Here is a 19873-nt window from a genome sequence, read left to right as displayed (position 1 = left end):
GTTTAATAGCCGCTGTCAGCCTCTCAAAAGGTTATTATATAAAAGCTCCTTTTTACAATCTAAAGGATTTGGATTGTACTGGTGCTTTTTTAATATCTCTTCACACTTTTCTTGACTTTTTCAGGTCAATGAGAAGTCAATTTTAAGTCGGTGATTTTAAGCACGCTGGAGTAGTAAAAGGAGTTAATAAGCGACGTTTGAAGAGTGATTTTTTAAAATTACCTTTACGGTGGAGTGAGAAATTGGTGTTGGAAAGATTTTTTGATTTTTGAGAGAGTTTTTTTTACGTGCGGCAATGATTTCGTTCTGTAACTAATAAATCAAACTGGTGAAAGAATTTAGTTGCTCTCAAACGTAGTTTGTGGCAATTATTGTAATTAGTCCTGCGGTCTTTGCGATTTCTCGATTGAACGATTTTTTGCCTGACTCCTTACTCGAAAACGGGATAAAGAGGAAACGCTTGGGGCATTAAGTTCTGTTGAAGCTTCTCGGCTTAAAATACTTTAAGTATGTGGTTCATTGAAAATGTTTTGGAGACACAAATTGGATCTATTCTATTTCGGCCCCCAGTGTTTTTAGAACGTTACTATGTAACAAAATGGCAGGTGCGCCTAGGGGCGTAAAAATATAAGCCCACTAAGCTTGGGGGACAAAACAGAATAGATCCCATAAATTATATTCTTGGTGCGATGGGCGGTTCTTAGATCCCCACCCATAGCACATCGTTCACCCGTACCCCCCCCCCCGCTGCGCTTATCCCGCGCCCACTTTAATTAAGCTCAGGCTAGCTTCGCTTAACCTTAACTAGCTACTGACGAGGTCAACCGCTCGCCAGTCGTTTTAAAGCAATTCGCCCGACGTTAGTAGGTTATGTTTGTATTTTTTTGGCTAAAATAGCCATCAAAAATTTTTTAGGTAAACAAATGTCTTGCAATAGTCTGCCTGTTGGCAGCTAATCGATTGGAAATTATGGGCATTTGGGATGTCAGAACAAATAGCCAGTGCCAAAATGACCAAATCGATCTAATATTTCGCCTCGTAGTTAAAATTATTAGAAACTATTTAGAATAATTATACCGTACGTTTCATCAGGACGACGTATCAAACGGACGAATTTATTTTAAAACATATAAAATCGCAACACTCCCGATAATATAGTCTTAGTTGACGTGCACGTCTTAGTTGACGTGCTTCGCGCGATAAACGGCTAGTTTATTCCGGTTACATTCCACAATGGGCGTGGACAGCGGCCACTCGCTCACATACTCAAGATCCGCTTAATTATAGCCTAGTCTAGTTATTATGTATATACGTGACTACATTGGGAGTATAGCAATAAACAACAATGATTTAACAGCAATAACAAGGACTGCATGCAATTGTCCATTTGAAGCAAAATACCGATGTCTATTTGATTTGCGTCCATTTGAATGGCCCCCAAGTATACCTAATCGAGATTATATGTTCCACTAAACTTCAGATAAAAATTATGATAATAATTATGATGATGAAGTACGAACCCTCTTGCAATAAAAATCGTTAATTTATATTCGGTCTTTTGAACTTCAAGATCAAACGGGAATTAATTGGGAATAGTCTTTGGGCATTATGCCGTTGGGTAAAGTGCCATGCAACCGGATGCTTTCATTAGTTAAGATTAGAAGTTTCGAAAGCTTAAAATGGAGGACGAACAGCAGTTTTTTAAATTTTCGCTATTTTTCTATTTGGTAAGCTTTCTATTCAGCATAGTAAATGGGTTTCAAAATTTTTTTAAAATGATTCGAACTATTTTACTGTTAACTTGACTTCAGATAAGTTGGGCCCTTCGAAACTACGGTATTTACGCCATATCTGCACAGCATAACATTCGCAATCAAATTTCTTGGCAACAATGACTAACACTGACGCCATGGCTGGAGCTGGTGACAACGCTCAACAGAAATCAAATGATTACGTAACACTCAAGGTCAAGCAGGAGGGCACTGGAGAGGTCCACTTTAGGGTCAAAATGACAACTAAAATGTCAAAACTGAAGAACAACTTCTGTGAACGACAAGGACTTTCACGAGCAGCAGTCAGATTCATGTTTGAAGGTCAAAGGATTGAAGACGATATGACCCCAGCTGACCTTGACCTTCAAGAAGATGACCTAATTGAGGTTTTCAGTGAGCAGACCGGTGGAACCTGTTTTTGAACTTCACTGTGAATTTTTGTGTCAATTGTTCGAAGTTACTGTTTAATTTCAGAAAGCCAACTGAACCATTTGAACTGACTTTTTAAATCTTTGCTGATTTTATGTAGATATGATCTGATAGCGTGTAGCTCCTGCGTTCATTAGACGTAGTTTATGATAAGTGGAAACAAATGAGAGCACATTAGACGGTGCTTCTGTTAGAATTATCAATGAGCGTGGTTAATGAAGTTGTAGTTTTGATGATGTGCTTAGCCTGAGTTGATATTGTTCATCGAGTGCAATTTTCTGTTTTTTTTTGGAAATTTTACAGTTCGTTTAAATGCTTTTTCATTTTGAGAAACAGAGGTTAATAGCTGTATCTGATTGTTACGACAAAAAAGTCCCGGTTTATATGCGTTGACGCATAAAGATACCAAAATAACTCTGTCAATCCCAGTCGACTTCATCTTGCCAGATAGCCATTCTTGACAAAATGTTTAAATATGACCATTTTTTGACAAAATGTTAAAGATGACCATTTTTTGACAAAATGTTGAAAGATGACCATTTTTGGCCGAATTTTGAAGGCTAACCCCTTTTTGACAGGACCTTGCATGATAAATATTTTTGTTGACAGAATATGGAAAGATAAGCATTTTCTGACAATCTGGAAAGAAAAGCATTTTCTTTGAGAATCTTAAAAGATCTCGTTTTTGTACCGCTTATGAGATCATAACACGCAGCTATCAATATTTTTGCTTGAATATGGGACATTGCTGACATTTTAGTCGCGATTGGGTATTGGTCTGGCCAAATGCGTCACAGTGGATCTTTGTTTAACTCCTGTTTACTTCTGTAAGTTGTCCTATGATGTTATCGGTCTATCATAATAAGGATAATTTCAGTGTCTGCACAGTGGACATTAGCTGTATCTGATTGTTACGCCAAAAAATCCCGGTTAATGTGCGTTGAGACGCATAAAGATACGAAAATAGATCTGTCAATCCCAGCCGACTGCGATTAGTTATCTTGCAAGATAAATATTTCTTGACAAAAGCTTGCAAGATAACCTTTTTTTGACAAAATGTTGAAAGATGACGATTTTTTTTACAAAATGTTGAAGGATGATAATTTTTTGACAAATTATTGCAAGATAACCATTTTTTAACAAAATATTGAAAGACGACGAATTTTGACGGAATCGTCAAACATAACCCCTTTTCTGACAGGACTTTGCAAGAAAAAAACTTTTTGACAGAAGCTTGCAAGATAACCTTTTTCTGACAGAATTTTGAAAAATAAGCAATTTTTTGACATAATATGGAAAGATAAACATTTTTTGACAATCTGGAAAGAAATGCCTTTTCTGAGAGAATCTTGAAAGATCTCGTTTTTGAGCTCATAACACGCAGCCATCAATATTTTTGCTTGAATTTGAGAGATAGCCGACTATTAAGCCGCGATTGGGTATTGATCTGGCAAAAAGGGTCACAATGGATCTTTGTTTAACTCCTGCTTGCTTCTGTAAGTTGTCCTATGATGTTATCGATCTGTCATAGTAAGGAAATTTTCAATGTCTGCAGTATGTCTGCACAAATGTTGTGAGCTGTATCTAATTATTACAAGAAATTCTCCGTTAACGTGCGTTGACGCATAAAGATAAGAAATTAGATCTGTCAATTCCAGCCGACTGCGAATATTTATCTTGCAAGATAAATATTTCTTGGCAAAAGCTTGCAAGATAACCTTTTTTTTGACAAAATGTTGAAAGAAGACGATTTTTTGACAAATTGTTGAAAGATAACAATTTTTTGACAAAATCTTGCAAGATAACCATTTTTTAACAAAGTGTTGAAAGACGACGATTTTTGACCGAATCGTCAATCATAACACCATTTTGACAGGTCGTTGCATGATAAATATTTTTATTGACAGAATCTTGACAGAATATGGAAAGATAAGCTTTTTCTGACAATCTGGAAAGAAAAGTATTTTCTGAGATAATCTTAAAAGATCTCGTTTTTGAGCTCATAACATGCAGCTATCAATATTTTTGCTTGAATTTGAGAGATTGCCGACTATTAAGCCGCGATTGGGTATTGATCTGGCAAAATGGGTCACATTGGATCTTTGTTTAACTAGTGCTTGCTTCTGTAAGTTGTCCTATGATGTTATCGGTCTGTCATAATAAGGACAATTTCAGTGTCTGCAGTATGTCTGGAAAAAGGTTATGAGCTGTATCTAATTGTTACGACAAGAAATTCCCAGTTAATGTGCGTTGACGCATAAAGATACGAAAATAACTCTGTCAATCACAGTCGACTTCGAATAGTTATTTTGTATGATAACCATTTCTTGATAAAATCTTGCAAGATAACCATTTTTTGTCAAAATGTTGAAAGACGACAATTTTTGACCGAATGTTTATGTAACAGGATAATCTAATGTACATATGTCTAGACAACTAATACTGTTATCTTTGCAGAGGTCTCTTTACAGAGATGGACCTCTTAACAGATCTTATTGCCGTGATAAATATTTATAAGAATAGAAGCAACTTGTTGCACAACTACTCCCAAATCGTCTAAATCCAATGAAAACTTTAGAGCTTAATGATTGCTTATGCTTATGCTTTTTCCCGGCTTCCAAACTGTAAAAACGGATGCAATTTGTTTTGTAATAGAGTCCGAAGCAACGCACCCACGGGAGAGAATTCAACGTCAAAGGAGTTATTAGTTTTATGTAGAATCTAATATGTCAGGTTGTGCTTTTCTTGCCGAAATGAAGCCTTAAAAATTGGGAGTAACTGATGTCAAATCAAAATAGTGGCTCAGACTCATTGCAATTTCTGCTTCCTAATTGTTCCCTCTAATTGACCTCTGTGTCTTGTGCTGATTAAATTAAGTTCATTAAAATACTATTAAATTTTGGAAAATGCCACCACGGTTGACCATTGTACAGAAGAACATCAGCACATGAATTCTCATGTAAATCTGAAATTGGAGAGCTACCATTGTGCGTGAATCTTAATTAGCCGCAGTTAAGTTTTGAAGAGAATTTGTAAAGCTTTCTAAGCTGATATGAAAGTGAAGCTCTTACGAGATTTGAAAACTGTAAAAGCTCTTTGTGCATGCATGCTAATTTTTAAATCGAGTACAGTGACCAGTGGTGTGCTTTTTATTCGATCAGTTGCAAAGTATTTGCGTCACTTCTTATTTGGTGAATTGTGAAGAACAAGAATCTTTTGATTCATATATACAGGTAAGAGAAAAACTATTCGTTTGAAATTGGGAAGAAAAATCATCAGTCTGGCTCATTTTGAGCGGAGCTTCATCCCAGATAGAAAATCCATATATCGTTTGTCTTTACAATTTTCAGCTTTTAAAAAATTAGCCTTTCCCTATCGTTTGTCTTTACAATTTTAAGTTTTCACGTCAACATAATTCCTAAATATTTATAATAAAATTAGTCTAAATTGGAGTCCTTCCCTCTATGGGCACACTGGTTAGCGGTGTTAAAACATCAATCCAGGTCGATGTCTTCTTTAAAATTTAAAACGTACGATTACGTTTACATGCGCGCATTAAATACGTTGAAAATACGCTGAGTACATCATTTAAAAATCTATTACTAAGAAAATTATCTAAAACAGTTTGATTGAACTTTCACATGGGGTTTTAGTTTCTGCTCTTGTGTCTTAGAACCACAAAAAGAAATCAGAAGACCACAAAAATTTATTTGTCAGAAAATGCACTTTCATAAATTTTGACTAATCAAGTGAACCTAAGTGTAACAATTAGAGTCAGTTTTTGAAAAATTTTGCTATTCGCGTATATATTTCCAGATGTTTGCCGGAAAACTAGACATCAATCTTTGCACCTAAATGAGATCTTGAAAGTCTGGATAATGAGTGGTGCTTAATTTCTGCATTTCTAAAGATGAACAAAGTAGTGGATAAAACAAGGCTTCCAGCCACCAGCCAACCTGGTCTATTTTCCCTCGTAAAAACTTGGGAAATGAACCAAGTCGTCTGGTCACTAGAAGCCTTGTTTTATCCACTACTAAAAGTATAATTAAAAAATGAAAATTAGGTGGCTGTATACACATTACTTTATTTCCATTTTGTTTTGACCACTATATTCCCATTCTTATACAATTAAAATAAATCATTTCATGTCTCACTTGGCGTAGTGGTTAAATCATCGAGTCTAGTTAAGTTGCTTTAGCAAACGGAAGGTTTGGGGTTCCTTCCTCACTGACTCCAGTGAAGGTCCCCCGAATTTGATGAACTACTATGAAACTAGGTGAGATAAAAAAAAACAAATTCAAAGTTCTTAAAAGGATGATCCCTGCTGTGAGACTGTATATGGACACACTGTGATGGGTATACAATCAAAAACACTGAGATTCGTGGAAACACAGTGATTAGTGTTTTTCAGTATAACTATTGAGTTCGTGTAACAAGCACGTAAAACCAACTTGCGAAAATTGATGAAGCCACTTCATGGATAATCTGCACAAAAAACCAGCTTAACTCTAAACCTTTATGTTAAATTTTTCGATATTTTCCCTGAATCTATCTCTGGTTTGTTTATTTCTATATCTATGTAGATAAATACATAATCTACACTTAAAATTTTTAAATCTAAATCCGCTGATATGTTGATATACATTACACATGATACAAGTTATATATAGATTTGGATCATTATTATGTATATTCATATGATTAATATAATCTCTATTCTTAAAGTAACCTTTACAGATATAACACTCAAATGAACTATTTAAACATTTATTACAACACCCTCTCCAAGATTTATCTTTACAATTATCACATTTTACTGATTTAGACATTTTTATTTTGTATATTTTCAAAAATGAATTTCTGTCCCTAAAAATAAAGATGTCTAAAGTAGAAAGCGTAAACTTTTGTTATATTTGTGATTTGGTCTATGAAGCAAGGAAACAATTTATCAAACACAATTTAAGTGATGAGCACTTAAACAGAGCGAGAAAGGAAATGGAAGATGAAGCCAGAGAGAGTGTATGACTCAGAGGAAGAATTGTATTATCTCAGACCTAAGCCCCAAACTGAGAGTATACCTAAAACTGAGAGTAAACCTAAAGATAACATCAAAGATACTATTAAACGTAAAGCTAATCCTGCAACTAAGCCTATAACTAAAACCGAAGACAGCATCTACCTTAGAATTAAGTATGAATGTAAAGAATGTCATGAAGAATTTCAATAAAAAATCACCCTAACTACTCACTCATATAGCCATAATCGCAAGTATCTAGAAAACACAGAACACTTCGATATAAACTCTAGCCAGAACATGAAAGAATTTTATAATACTGATAAAGCAGGAAATTACATCGAAGATATAGATGAAGCTGTTAATAATTCTTTAGATGAAATTAAAAGCTGTTACCAGTTTAGAAGAGTTAAGAGTTTTGAATATAAGATCACAGCCGAGTGTGATTATATGAAGAGAACCAAAGATGAAGTTAAAACTACTAAAATATTCTTCATCACCGACTATATCAATAATAACGCAATATATGAATATGGTCACTTCAAGCAGTGACTTAACTTTGAAAAAGAATTATATGAAGGCTATGGCTATGACCTTGAGTTTCTTGGTTTATGAAGTATTCAGATAAGTATTGAACCAACCAAAGCATCTATTGGTAGTTATATAGATTTACCCCCGATCTCAAAATTCTAAATCAATATTAAATATACGCAATTCCAAATACAATTGCTTACAACTAACTAATACTGCTTGGCTACATTCCGCCATGGACCATGCAACACGTGAAAGTAAATATGTGAATAAACTAATTGTACCAAGACAACAACATGAAGATGACTTCGGCTATATATTAAGAACACAAAAATTGTAGAATATTATTATTTGGATATACACGCCCTGTGGTGATGGTAAAGTAGAATTACTTAAACCAGCAGATGACTTTGATAAAGATAGAAAAGATGATAGATTATTAATTTGTGAAAAAGCCGGAGTGGAACACTGTGCTCTAATTAAAAACATAGAAACCCTGTTAGATCGTCCGAATAAAAATAACAATAAATATTATTATTGTGATAGATGTACATATTGGTCTAACTCTCAAATTAATTATGACAATCAGATATGTAGCCACTCTTTCAAACCAGAGATTATTTGTCCTAAGAAAAAAAGATTACTTTTATAAATGAACATAAGCGTCAGAATATAAAAAATATAACTGCGGATATAGAATGTTGCATTGTTAACGTCTAATCTAATTACTGCAAATATGTAATAGCTGAACATATTCCAATATCTGTGGGTTAAATCTGGCAAAGTAACTTCAAGCACTACGTTGGTTTTGACTGCATCAAAAGATTTGCTACTGATCTATTAGAAATAGAAACAGAGAATAACTTTAAACATAATGAAAAGATGATATTTAATAAAGAAAATGAATTGTATCATGAAACCAATAACACTTGTCATTTTTGTAATAAACCTTGTATTAATAAAGTAAGAGATCACTGTCATGAAACTGGTAGATATAGAGGACCAGTATGTGGAATGTGTAATCTAAGGTACAAACAACAAAACTTCATTCCTGTAATAGTCCATTATGGCTCCGGTTATGATTTCAATCTACTGTATAGTGAATTTTTAAACAGAATAATGATAAAAAAGTGGATAACGTACCACTAGCTGCTGGTAAGTCTAAGATGTTTAGTTTTGATTGTTTTAAATTCTTAGATAGCTATAACTTCTTAGCTATGTCTCTAGATCGAATGGCAAAGTTATATTGTAAAACTAATACTTTATATCCATATGAATCCTTTGGTTTAGACTCCTATATTAATCTTATAGGTTATCTAAACATAGAAGACTTCAAATCCTCACTATCTAATAAACTACCAACACAAGAAGAAGTTGATATCTTTAATAAAGACAACAGTCATAAAACTGGTAAAGATCTAACTATAGAGTATTTACCGAAAGATGTGGAAATATCAGACTACTGCATGAATGAATGTCAAATTAAGTATGAAAGAATACGAACTCAACCCACTACATTACGTTAGTCTACCGGGTTATAGTTTTGATTGTTGGTTAATGTCAAGTGGTGTTACATTAGATACAATACAAGATAAACAAATCTTAGATGATTTTGTTGGAGCAAAGAGAGGTGGTATATGTGGCATAATGGGTGATAGATATATAAATACTAATGCTAATTTTAATGCTAATGATAATGTTAATGCTAATGCTGATGTTAATGCTAATGCTAATGCTAATAGTAAAAACAGGACCATCAGGGAACCTGCTTCGCAGATATGGTACAGAGACGCAAACAACCTATTTGGTTATGCAATGATGCAAAAGTTATCTGATGAAGATTTCAAGTACTGTGACACATCTCTAGTCTCTATACTAAATACTCCAGTTGATAGTGATAATGTTTACAGTATAGTTTGTGATATTAATTATACTAATAGTTGTAAAGATAGAATAGAACAACTGGCATTAATGCCAAATAAAAGAAAGATAAATGATAATGATTAAGGCTACAGAGAAAGAGAGACAGGTAGAGCAGGATCAGAGAAATTAATCTTAGATCAAAACAACAAAACAGAATATATGGTTCATTATAGGATGTTAAAGTTCTATGTTTAGATGGGTGTATCAGTAATTAAAATTCATAGAGTAATTTAATTTAAACCAGATTACATATGTAGAGACTATATTCAAAACAATTCTAATAAAAGAGCAGCAGCTAAAAATGAAGCGGAAAAGGATATAAGGAATTTATTGAACAACTCGCTATATGGAAGAATGTGCATGAATCCTCTACACTTCCTTCAAAGTAAGTTCTTACACAATGAAGAAAAGATAATGAAAAGTATAAGTAAACCAACATTTAAGAATATAACTAGATATAAGGATCATAGCCAAATTGAATATATCAAGAAAAAAAAGAATATGATTCTCCAGTATATGTAGGTGTTACTATATTAGAATTAAGTAATTTACACTTGTATGATGTATTCTATAAAATTCGTCAACCATCCCTCAAATATCTACAACTCCATTATATGGATACTGACAGCTTTGTATTAAGTTTTGGCGATGGTAATGTTGACAATGAGCATATGGATTTAAGAAATCTCGAAAAACCAATCAAAACTAATAATAAAGTCCCCGGCAAACTCAAACATGATTTGGGAAGTAGAATAATAGAAGAGTTTATAGCCCTATCACTAAAGTCATGTAGCTTCAGAGATTCCCAAAATAAAACTGAAGAAAAAAGAATAAAGAATTGTAACAATGCTAAACATGAGGAGTATTATAACGCAGTAATGTATAATAAAGAAAGGGTTGTACAAGAAAGTAGAATACAAAAAGCTAGTGATAACATGACAACAACAAAAACCAGAAAGATTTGTCTAAACACATTTGATGATAAAAGATTCTATGTAAATAATTTTAAAAGCTATCCTCATGATGAATATCTATATCTATACAAAAGAGATTTAGTAAATAAGACTAATAATACTACTTTAGAGCTATTAATAAAATTAGGGTTAGATGTAAGTAAAGAGGCGCTGATAGATAATATTCTAGAACTACCCACTAATGATGATAGAAAGCTAATTGAAGCCAGTATTAGATTATATAATGATCTGTGAATTTAAATAAAAATATGAATATAAATATAAACATGAATATGACTATGAATACAAAACTACTTAGCAGTTAGTATGATTATCGTTAAAAAATAATTATTTTTTCTTTATAAATAAAAAATGACTGAGCTAGATAAATTCGTAGAATTAAATAAACTAGAAAAACTAAACATAAGAAATAGATTAAAAGAAAAATAAAGACAACAAGAATATTATGGAGTTATTTGATCCTCTAACTAAAACACTAAATGCAATTAATGAACAGAATCTAGCATTAGGTGAACGAACATTTAAAGCAATAGCTTGGCAAAATCAAGAGTTAGCTAAACAAACTAAGATGATAGAGCAAACTAGAAACGAGACATTAATGAAGCCCGATTTGTCAAAGGAAACCATAGAGAAAACTCAAGAAATAGCACCAGTTTGTGTTGATACAGGGATAACCAAGATTCTTCATAAAATGGGGGCGCAAACTATTCCTCAATTAAAATTAGAACTCGTAGATTTACCTACTAGGAGATATTAAATGAATGGTGTTAATATAACTCTAGAGCAGGGTGCATTTTTAGTAAAGGATAATATATATGAGTTTTCAGACAGATTTACTAACTTTCTTACTAACCCACATGCATTATTTGATGGTGATATCAAAGAAAACAAAATTAAAAGGTGTTTACTAGATATGAGATATGATTTTAGAAAAGGTGATAAGAAAAGTAGTAGATAAAGAACAAAAAAACGCATACTAATGGGAAAAGATGGTGTATATGGTAATGGTTTATTTAAAGATAAACTCAACAATCATGACAATCATAGCTACAAAACAGACCCAAATAATTTAGTAGAAAGACTAGAATTACCTATACTAGAAACAAAAGCTGGTTATGATGGATTATATGATGAAATGTTAAATATATCTAAACAACTATTATCTATGAATATTATTAATCAAGAACAACTCGACAATTTTGTTTTTAATTATGGTAAGTAGTTATTGGTGGAAAAACAACAACAACAACAACTACTAGCTAAAGAAGTATTTAGTCCCCAAATCACAAAGTTTAGAAGAGAAAGAATAATACCATTATATAAAGATGAAACATGGTCAGCTGATTTGATAGACAAATCATCTCTAAGTAAATACAATAATACTTATAAATTTAAATTAACAGTTATAGATATATTCACAAATTATGCATGGGTTATTCCATTGAAGAAAAAATCTGGTTTATCTATAACTAATGGCTCTAAAACAATCCTATCAGAAGGACGAAAACCAGAAAAGTTATGGGTAGATCGAGGTAGTTAGTTTTACAATAAAACATTTAAATCTTCACTTAAAGAATATGAAACTGAATTATATTCTACTTATAGTGATTTAAAGGCTGTATTTAAACAGAGATTTATTAGAACGCTACTACACATAATCAATAAACCACTGTTCATCAATGGTGATGGTAATTGTATAAATATATTAAATGATGCAGTAATAACTTATAACAATAACATTCACTCTACTATTGATATGACACCCGCTGATGTTTCTAATATTCCCGATAACTTAAATACTCATTCAATTTTAAGAATATTAAACCTAAACTTAAAGTTGGTGATTATGTTAGAAATGCAGATAAACGTAACATTTTCTCTAAAGGATACACTTGTAATTGGAATAGAGAACTGTTTAAAGTTAATGAAGTTTTAAAAACACAACCACCAACATACAGAATAGAAGACGTCAATGGAGAGATAATAGAAGGTAAATATTATGAACATGAAATATTAAAATCCGAGTTTGATTTTGAATCTAATAATAAGGTTTTGGAAACATTAGGTATAATTCTTACTGTAAACAAATACAAAGATGACAAGAAATAGATTCAATCAGGCTAAGCATCAATCAACATCAACATCAACATCAATGAACAACTTAACACTAATTAAGGCTCATTGTTTATTCCTAGAAGATAATGATAATATTGACATGAAAGATACTTATAAAATTACAAATGTACACACTCCCATAGATCAAAAAGATGTGGTTAATAAAGAGTGTTTTGATAATAACCTATTATCATCTAATAATAAATTAAATAATTTAAGTGAAAATATAAGTGAATTAAGAAAAGGTGAATTTGAAGAAGTTACAACCGATCAATTAAATGCAAACATTATTGGTTTGCCATCATCCACAACCAATGGAGATAGTGTGTGGATTGATGGTGATACAGTTGAACTAGTTTCTCTTAACTCATCTAATATATCCACATTAGCCAATAAGTTGACTGAAATTGAAACTAAAATTGTTCATTTTGGCAACAAAGTTTCCGCTGATACCATTTCTAAATATAATGAATTAAAAATGGAGTTCGATAACAATAAGTTTAATCAGTCAAATACTAATATTCAATTGGGCGATGCATGTGTTGATAGATGGAGAGATTTAAAACAAAACCATATATTATTAATGAAGATAGTTATAAAATATATAATAGCTATATTACTAGAAAGTAAGCTACTAGAAAACAAAGAACAAGCAAGACTAGAGATGCATTATGATTTTAATCAAGAAGATATAATGAAGGATATTGAGAGTTATTTTACTACTGAAAATGAGTCAACCAACAGCACCGAGTGTGAGATTATTATATCCAGATCTATCATCTGTATCAGAAAGATTGATCCGCGAAGCGGCTGAGAAACAGATAAATGTAAAGACTCAAGCTAAAAATATTTTTAATAACAACATTAACATTATAAAAGATATTAAAAATTATTATGAAACTAAAACTAATAATTATAATAAGAAGTCAAGTAGATATAAGAATTATATTACCGTAGCTGTGATAACAGAAATAGTATTATCATCTATAGCAACAACTGCTACATCAACATCAGTTGCATTAACAGGTATAGGATTACCTTATTCTATACCTACAGCTTTTTGCACACACATACTATATACTTTTACTCTAACAGAACTTCCAGGTTACCTGATAAATATTATACCAACTAATATCTCATATCAAAATGTAACAAAGGATAGAATAGAGTATATTGAATTTCATATTAAAGATGAGCATGGAAGACCTATAGACTTCAATGGGAATGCATTGAGTTTTACTTTGCATCTGATATAGATTTAGTCATAGACTTAGACTTAGACTTACTCATAGGCTTAAACTTAGACTTAGACTTACTCTTATACTCAGACTCATACTTAGTTATAGACTTACTCTTATACTTAGTCATAAATAAAGACTTATACTTATACTTAGACTTATACTTATAATTAGACTTAGACTTAGATTTATACTTAGACTTAGATTTAGACTCGTACTTATACTCATAATAATACTTATACTTAATTATAAAACTCTCCAATCCCAATTAATTCTTAGTTTGCCGCAATCAAATCTATTTTTAGATTTATCAATGACAATGTAATTATAAGGACTAGACCATACTTTTTCACATATATTACGAAAATCATTATAACTAAGTTGAGATCCAGTAAAATGATCATAATATATAGCAGTAACGGCTTTGCCCGTTTGTTCAAAGAAAATACAGTTCTCTCTAACATTCTGTCTATCTGCTGAGAATATATTTTGTTTAAGATATATCATATCACAATTTTCATGTCTAGCTCTACAAAAGTATTCATTAAAAATTGGTTCCTTAGCTATAATATCATCAAATATCATGAGTTTCTTTATATCTTTCGGTAGTTTATCAGGTAGGCGTAATTCTTTTATGTCTTCAATAAATACGATCTCCTTTGCGGCTTCCCTGATATCATTATATCGGCTGCCAGTAGGACCAATGATATGTAACCTATCAAAATGTACGCCGGGTATGAATAGATTCTTTTATAAGACTGTCTTTCCACATTCACTAGGACCAGATATTATACATCTGAGATTTTCTGGGAATGGGGCATAGACTGTTATATTACTGTCAGTTAATCATGATTATAGACTTCTATTAACATCGATTAATAATTTGTTTACACTACTTCTTTGAGTATGGTTCACTGACTTTCTCATACCAACAATTCCATAGCTATTATCACATCCACATTGTGAACAAGCTTTATCTCTTTGTTTGGTTCTAGTAAATAATTTATCATTATCATCTGCGAACGAGCTCTGCTAGTGGCTAGCCAAGCAGGTTCCCTGATCTGTGAACCAGCTTCGCTGATTGGTCTCTGACCATCCGTGAAACGGCTTCGCCGTTGCTACGTCATCTGATGATAAAGGGAATTCTTGTTTGCCATTAACATTATCATTATAATTATTATTATAGTTATCATTATCAATATCATCTGCGAAGCGCGTTCCCTGATTACCATTATAGTTACAATTATCATTACCATTATCATTATAACTATCATTATCGCTATAATTACCATTACCATTACCATTAACATCTGCGAAGCAGATTCCCTGATTATCATTAGCATTATCATTATCATCTGTGAAACATGTTCCTGATTAACTTCAAGTTTACTTTTAACTTTACAACTCAAACACAGACACTTTTTATATCCTTAAGGACATTTAACTTGATTAACTAGAATATCCAAAGCTCTCTTTATTATAAAACCATTATCAATAAGATAGATCATATATAAACAATAAACCCCACAATAAGATTCATCGTATTCTTGTATTCTTTCATTGGAACCCAGATCATTATATTCTTTTAAGAATAATGGCGGGGTCTCAACAACAAAACTGTCAAAGTAATAGATGGTGTCATCTTCTCTTTTTATAACTAAAACCCAATGAGTACCATCAGTTGGATGTAGATTTACAACAATTTTGAAGCTATTCTCATTAATCATTTCTGGTTTCTCATCTCTCATTACTATCTCAATTGGAGTTAGACTTATATCTTTTCCTATATCTTTTATTCTGATATTACTCATTGGTTCATTATTAATACCAAATTCATTATTAAATTCTTCAAAAGTTAGAATAAGCATTTTTATTTTATAAAAAATGGAGACGGTCAGTGCAATTTTTTTATTTAATTTAATAATTGTGTTTTGGTTATATAATATATGATTCAATACCAAGTAAATATGCAAAAATAGAAGAAAGTTTTGGCGGATTTATACATAGAAGAGTACTTAGATTTGAATTTGAAAAGTCGCCATTACATACTATTATTTATGGTGGTTTTGGTACCGGGAAGACTTATTTTGTTAGACAATATTTGAAGTCAATCTTAAATGGTGAGTTAAAGGAGAGGACCCATCAAGTTGATAAAAACAATATAGAGCAAGGTCACGTTGACAAAAACAATATAGATCAAGGTCAAGAACATGGTCAGAAACAAGATTACCAAAACATTATAACAGTACGTAAAGATGAAAGGGATTGGATAAATCCCGAGACTGGTGTTCCCTATGATGAATTTGAATTGGGTGATATAAATATGATTACAATTAACAACATACAAAAATTTCAAATTAGTATAATTCTTCTTGATGATGTGGGTAGTGAGTTTGGTACCAATATAAAATATTATTTTACAGAAGGAAGACATAATAAAATTCAAATGATTGTGATGTGTCATAAACCAGCTCAGATAGATAATATGTCCAGAATGAATTGTGATTCTATTTATATAACAACTTATAATGGGGCACATCTATTTAAAAATTTTATTGCAACATTTAATTGTGAACATGAATTTTATGAAATAAGTCATGAGTTAAAAAATAGTTATTATAATTGCCCAGATGGAATGGCCAATGAACTTCGTTATGGTATAGTTAAGTATAATATTAAAAAAAAACCTTTTAAAATTATTGGTGAAAATAATACTTTGATATATGAATCGAGAGTTGGTCATATGGAATTGAAAGCTTTTAGTTTAAAAGATAAATTAGAAAGTGATGAGATAGATAAACTTATAGCATATACGAAACCACTTATGATTAATGCCAGAGATAGAAATACTATTAATGCAGATAACTATCCGTTCTATTTTAATAAATTTCTTGCTTCAAGGGATATTAAAATTCAGAATGATGTTCTAACTAAAGAACAGTTAAAGCGGATGGTATGAAGTCAATATCAGCCTTAAGTGGAATTATAGCTTAATTTTTCATGATGTATAATTATATTAAATCCGATCCAGCAGTAAGAACTGCGGCACATGTGTCAGCACATGCAAGTCATATGATAAATAGAGCAGGTACATTATTGAACTATGGATTTGGATCACCACCTTCATTTCAAGAGATCGAACAATATAGTTTATCTAGTAAATCAATCCAACTAGATGAATACACAGATGAAGATACTGAAGCTCTAAACAAAAGGGGTAGAGATAATTTAAATAATCTGTATAAAAGGAATCAAAAATTTAGAGAAGGAATTATAAATTTTATTAGTGATGAAACTGAATTCAGCAATGAAAAGATTATAGATAAAAGATATAAATATAATACACTTAATAAGTTGGGTATGGATATATTTGCTCAGTTTGCCTTCTCTAAAGATCATGCTAGAAGTTTAACTGGAATTCTGGCTAGTTATAATTGATTGTAAAAATAAATAATTTTAAATATAAATATAAGTATAATTATAAATAAAAAAAAAATTAATAATTTTTAATATAAATATAAGTATAATTATAAATATAGAAAAATAAATAATTATAAATTTAAATATATAAGTTTGATTAGATGTTTGAGTTTATTAATATATTATAATCTAAATCCTTATAAATAATGCACATGAAATGCTTAGATTGTAATTATGGATGTGGCACCCCACACAATTTACCTTTTCATTATAAAATAGAACATAAAGATAAAGTTATTAAGTGTACATGTGGAAATCAATCAATAAGAGGTAATTTTGTGGCAGAAATTTCTTCTAAGATAAGAAGTACTGCTTCAAAGTGATCTAGCTCTAGCTCTATCTTTAAATCCAGCTCTAGCTCTTTTTCTAATCTGCGAAGCAGTTTCACTGATTCTGGTTCTATTTCTAATTTTGATTCTGATCCTAATTCTTATTCTAATTCTGGGTTTAATTCTAATTCTATTTCCAATTCTGACTCTGATTTCAATCTGCAAAGCAGTTTCACTGATTCTAATTCTAATTCTAATCTGCGAAGCAGTTTCACTGATTCTAATATGCAAAGCAATTGTAGGGCCAATGGCGAGAGTCCCAATGTCGAATTTGATATAACAAATAAAATTTGTAATAGATGTGGAATTATAAAACAAATAACATGTTTTGTTAAAAAGACGTCAATATGTAAAGAACGCAATTCAACTAAAGTTAAGTGCGAATATTGTCCTTCGATTATCAGCTTTAGCGGGTTAAGGAGTCATATACAAAATCTCAGAAGAATATAGATCTAGCTAAGGGTATTCATCCAAAAGAAGAATCAGAGTATTATAAATATTATCTATTATATTGAAAATTAACAGCCAAAGGTGTAGATATAGATAAATTAATAGAAGAGTAGCTTTATCTATAGCCTTATCTATAGTATTATCTCTAGCCTTATCTCTAGCTGTATCCATAGCCTTATTTCAAGTCTTAGCTCAAACCTTATCTCTAGCTTTATCTATAGCCTTATCTATAGCCTAATCCATATCCTTATCCCTAGCCTTATGTCTAGCCCTATTTTTAAAAGAATTATACGCCAAAAATATAATTATAATAAAATTCTCGAAAAAATTAAGTGATAAGCGCATATTCGCATGCTTGCGCATTATTCTGAGTAGGGAGACTATGCGCAACAATGCGGGTGCGCATGGTATGCGCGAGTATGCGGGTTTGCCTTATTTTTGGCCATTTTTTATTTTAATGGTATGTGTAAACATGAGGGTTTGGCTTATTTTTGGCCGATTTTCGTTTTTGTAGTAGTGGATAAAATAAGGCTTCTAGTCAGCAGACGACTTGATTCATTTCCCGAGTTTTGAGGAGGAAAAATGGACCAAGTTGGCTGGTGGCTGGAAGCCTTGTTTTATCCACTGCTGAACAAGCCCAAGTTTAGATCATAGAACGTCTAAATGTTATTGAATGAATTCACTCTTGTCTACGCGGGTACCTAAGAGTGTTTATGGACATGCCTTTCATTTTGTAACCCTCATATAAAATTATCAATTATTAAATTATCACATAAAAGTGTAGTTATCTGTTTACTCGTGAGCTGTATTGTGAAAAAACTAGATTTTACCTTCTTGAGTTTTTTGTACTTTTACTCAGATTTGGTTCTTTATAGGCTTTTGGTGGCCTTCAAATAATGCAAATAGCACAAAATTATAACCTTTCGATTGACTTTAGAGTCTTTGTTTGGCGTGTCAGTTTCATCTCCGATAGTTTTCCTGTTTAACAAAAAACTGGAATTGGATAGAGAAAGTTGGAAATTGGTATTTTGGAATTGGCCATCTCGAACATTGAGTATTTTGGTATTGGGTTAAATCGCCTTCACACCAAACTTAGTCTTTAATTTTGCCTGCTCTATTAATTGGAACCAGTTGCTTTTCAAATGAACCAATCATTTAAAGAATTGTCTCTGTGCTAAATCGGAAAAACAATTCCTCGGATTCAACAAACAGGCAAAAAAAATTAAAATCTGCTCTTTTGAATCGGAGCGAACTGATTTTGTGCAACTGAGACTAAGTCGAGCTTTCAGTGGCAAAAACCCATAAAAAGCTAACCTTAGTCGAGGCCAAATGGATACTACAAAATTCTGCCATAATCTTGCAAAAAATGCTTATCTTGCAAGATTCTTGTAAAAAATACAATACAAACACAATATTAGCTCACAGTGAACCAAAGAAATTGATCAAGAGCATTGTGAAAAAGAACACTCAAAGAATCTTCACCAAAATTAAGGTGTTTTCCCGGATCTGAGTGTCATAATAATTCAGAACTGAATCATGAAAATTTCATAATGATTTTTCCCATGACCAGAGTTCTCATCATGGCGCTTATTAGCCATTTCATGATAAAATTTGGAGT

At 31.7% G+C, this 19873-nt stretch overlaps 3 protein-coding genes across 4 annotated transcripts in view; all 3 read left to right on the top strand.

Moving 5' to 3' along the window:
- Positions 1 to 19873, top strand: part of LOC142336269 (uncharacterized) — a 556260-nt gene that overhangs the window by 29834 nt on the left and 506553 nt on the right. The gene's annotated exons all lie outside the window — the stretch shown is intronic.
- Positions 1792 to 2514, top strand: LOC142337132 (small ubiquitin-related modifier 1-like). Its single transcript, XM_075386230.1, has one exon. The coding sequence runs from the start codon at positions 1892 to 1894 to the stop codon at positions 2192 to 2194; it is 303 nt and encodes a 100-aa protein (XP_075242345.1). The 5' UTR covers positions 1792 to 1891; the 3' UTR covers positions 2195 to 2514.
- Positions 5255 to 19873, top strand: part of LOC142337129 (uncharacterized) — a 92698-nt gene continuing 78079 nt past the window's right edge. For both annotated transcript variants that reach the window (XM_075386229.1, XM_075386228.1), the window contains exon 1: positions 5255 to 5434. The gene's annotated coding sequence lies outside the window, so the exon portion shown is untranslated. The remainder of the gene's footprint in view (positions 5435 to 19873) is intronic.

This window comes from Convolutriloba macropyga, chromosome 3, assembly GCF_964194025.1.
Source record: "Convolutriloba macropyga chromosome 3, txConMacr16.3, whole genome shotgun sequence".
NCBI lineage: Eukaryota > Metazoa > Xenacoelomorpha > Acoela > Convolutidae > Convolutriloba > Convolutriloba macropyga.
This window is presented reverse-complemented; position numbering and strand designations above follow the sequence as displayed.

Coding starts and splice junctions, on each gene's coding strand:
- LOC142337132 (XM_075386230.1), top strand. CDS start 1,892: ATGACTAACACTGACGCCATGGCTGGAGCTGGTGACAACGCTCAACAG.